Source organism: Alligator sinensis, unplaced genomic scaffold, assembly GCF_000455745.1.
Source record: "Alligator sinensis unplaced genomic scaffold, ASM45574v1 scaffold145_2, whole genome shotgun sequence".
Lineage (NCBI taxonomy): Eukaryota > Metazoa > Chordata > Crocodylia > Alligatoridae > Alligator > Alligator sinensis.
This window is the reverse complement of record NW_005841954.1, coordinates 923,956-925,614: the sequence shown is the minus strand read 5'-3', so window position 1 is coordinate 925,614 and position 1,659 is coordinate 923,956. Positions and strand designations below refer to the sequence as shown.

General features: G+C 64.6%; 1 protein-coding gene across 1 annotated transcript in view; it reads right to left on the bottom strand.

Annotated features, from left to right (window-relative positions):
* Positions 1-1,392, bottom strand: part of POU3F2 (POU class 3 homeobox 2) — a 3,894-nt gene extending 2,502 nt beyond the window's left edge. Inside the window, exon 1 of the mRNA XM_025200057.1 lies at positions 1,387-1,392. Coding sequence (XP_025055842.1) covers positions 1,387-1,392 — 6 coding nt within the window. The remainder of the gene's footprint in view (positions 1-1,386) is intronic.
* Positions 1,393-1,659: the final 267 nt, after the last annotated feature.

Genomic DNA, 1,659 nt, shown 5'->3' with positions numbered 1-1,659 from the left:
TGGGGAGCCGGGGGTGCCCTCCGCGCGGCCCGGCGCGGCCAGGATCCCGCCCCACCCCCCCCCCCCGGCACTCAGCGTCCCGCCCCGACACGCGCGCACACACGCGCCCCCCCCCAATCTTTTAATCGCAACTTCAGGCCCTGCGCGGGGGTGCGGGATGCAGGGAGCGGGAGCCCGGCTGTGCACCCAGGGATGCCTGGAAAGCCCGCTTCCCCTTCCTCCCTCCCCGCGCCAGGAGGCAACGGCCCAGCCCGGGCAGGCAGCGGGTGCTACCCGGAGCCCAGCGCCCGGCGCAGGCGGGCGGACCGCAACACCCCGCAGAGGGGGTGGGTGTTGCAAAGCAGTCTCCGCCGCGCCGGGCTCCGGCCCGGACAACAAAGATGAAGCAAAAAGTTGCTGCCCGGCGCGGAGAGGAGGAGCCGCCCGGCCCGGCTGGAGACACAACTTTGCCTTGGTGTGTGCGGTGGGGGGGAGTTGTTAGCAGCGGACTCAAAGTATCTTCATCGAAATAATACAATGGCGCGGGCTGAGGAACTGATTGCTCCTAACAAGCGGCCGCTTTCTGGGGAGAGTTGTTTATAAATCAGCGGCCGTCGCCCAGGGCCCTGGGAAAAGGCGGTTTGGCTGGAAATAACCCTCTGTGGGGGAGGGCTGCCACACACACACACACACACACACACACACACACCCCTTCAACCTCATACACACCCCTCTACACAAACACCCGCACGCCCCCGCTTTCACACACACGCACGCACGTTTCCCCTCTACACAAACACCCGCCTTCCCCAGTCACACACGGGATCCAGCCCTGGGAGACGGCGCCGGGCAGCAGCACTTGCCCGCCCGGCTTAGGGGATCTGAGCCGGGAGAGGGGCAGCGGGGCAGGAGGGAGCGGGAGAAGCCGCCGAAGCGAGGACGCTGCTGGCAAACGTCCCTGCCCCGCCGGGGCCCGGGCTGCAGGCGGCCGGGAGGAGGCAGCGGGCGCCTCTGACCCGGGCTCTGCCTTTTGTTCCTCGGGTAGAAATCGCGTTTCGGATCGGGGGCAGCTCCCCCTCCTGCCTCTGAAACCCTCCTGTCATTTGCCCCCCGGAGCCGCACGGACAGGACAGCGCCAGCCAAGCCGGCCGCAAACTTCCCCGGAGGCAGCCGTGGGCCCCGCTCCGCCCGCCCGCGCTTGGAGACCGGCCCTGGCCTCGGGCGCCTCACATGAAAGCGCTTCGGGGCACTGGGCGGCATCTCTGCCGGGCTAGATCTGAAGTGTGTACGTGTGCGCGTGTGTGTCTCGGGGTGCTTACACGTGTTCAACGTGGAGAGCGGCAGGGCAAGGAGAAATCTCCCTGGCAGGGAGTAGCCCGAGTGATATCTCCCGGCTGTGAAACTTACCTCCATGGGAGCAAACACACAAGCCGCTAAGTAGAGATCGGGCACCGGCGGGGGGGGTTTCTGCTTGGCACCGGCGGTGGGATTTGCTGCTTGTGAGGAAGTCTGAAATCAGCCTGATGGAGCTTCAGGCTACACACACGCACACACAGAGCTGAAGAGGGTGGGTATACAATCATTGTTCTGCCTGTTTAATACCCCTAATAAATCACTGGTAGATATCAAAGGCTACTGTTAATCACACGATTACAAAAGTAGGAACACGGTGTAAAGCTA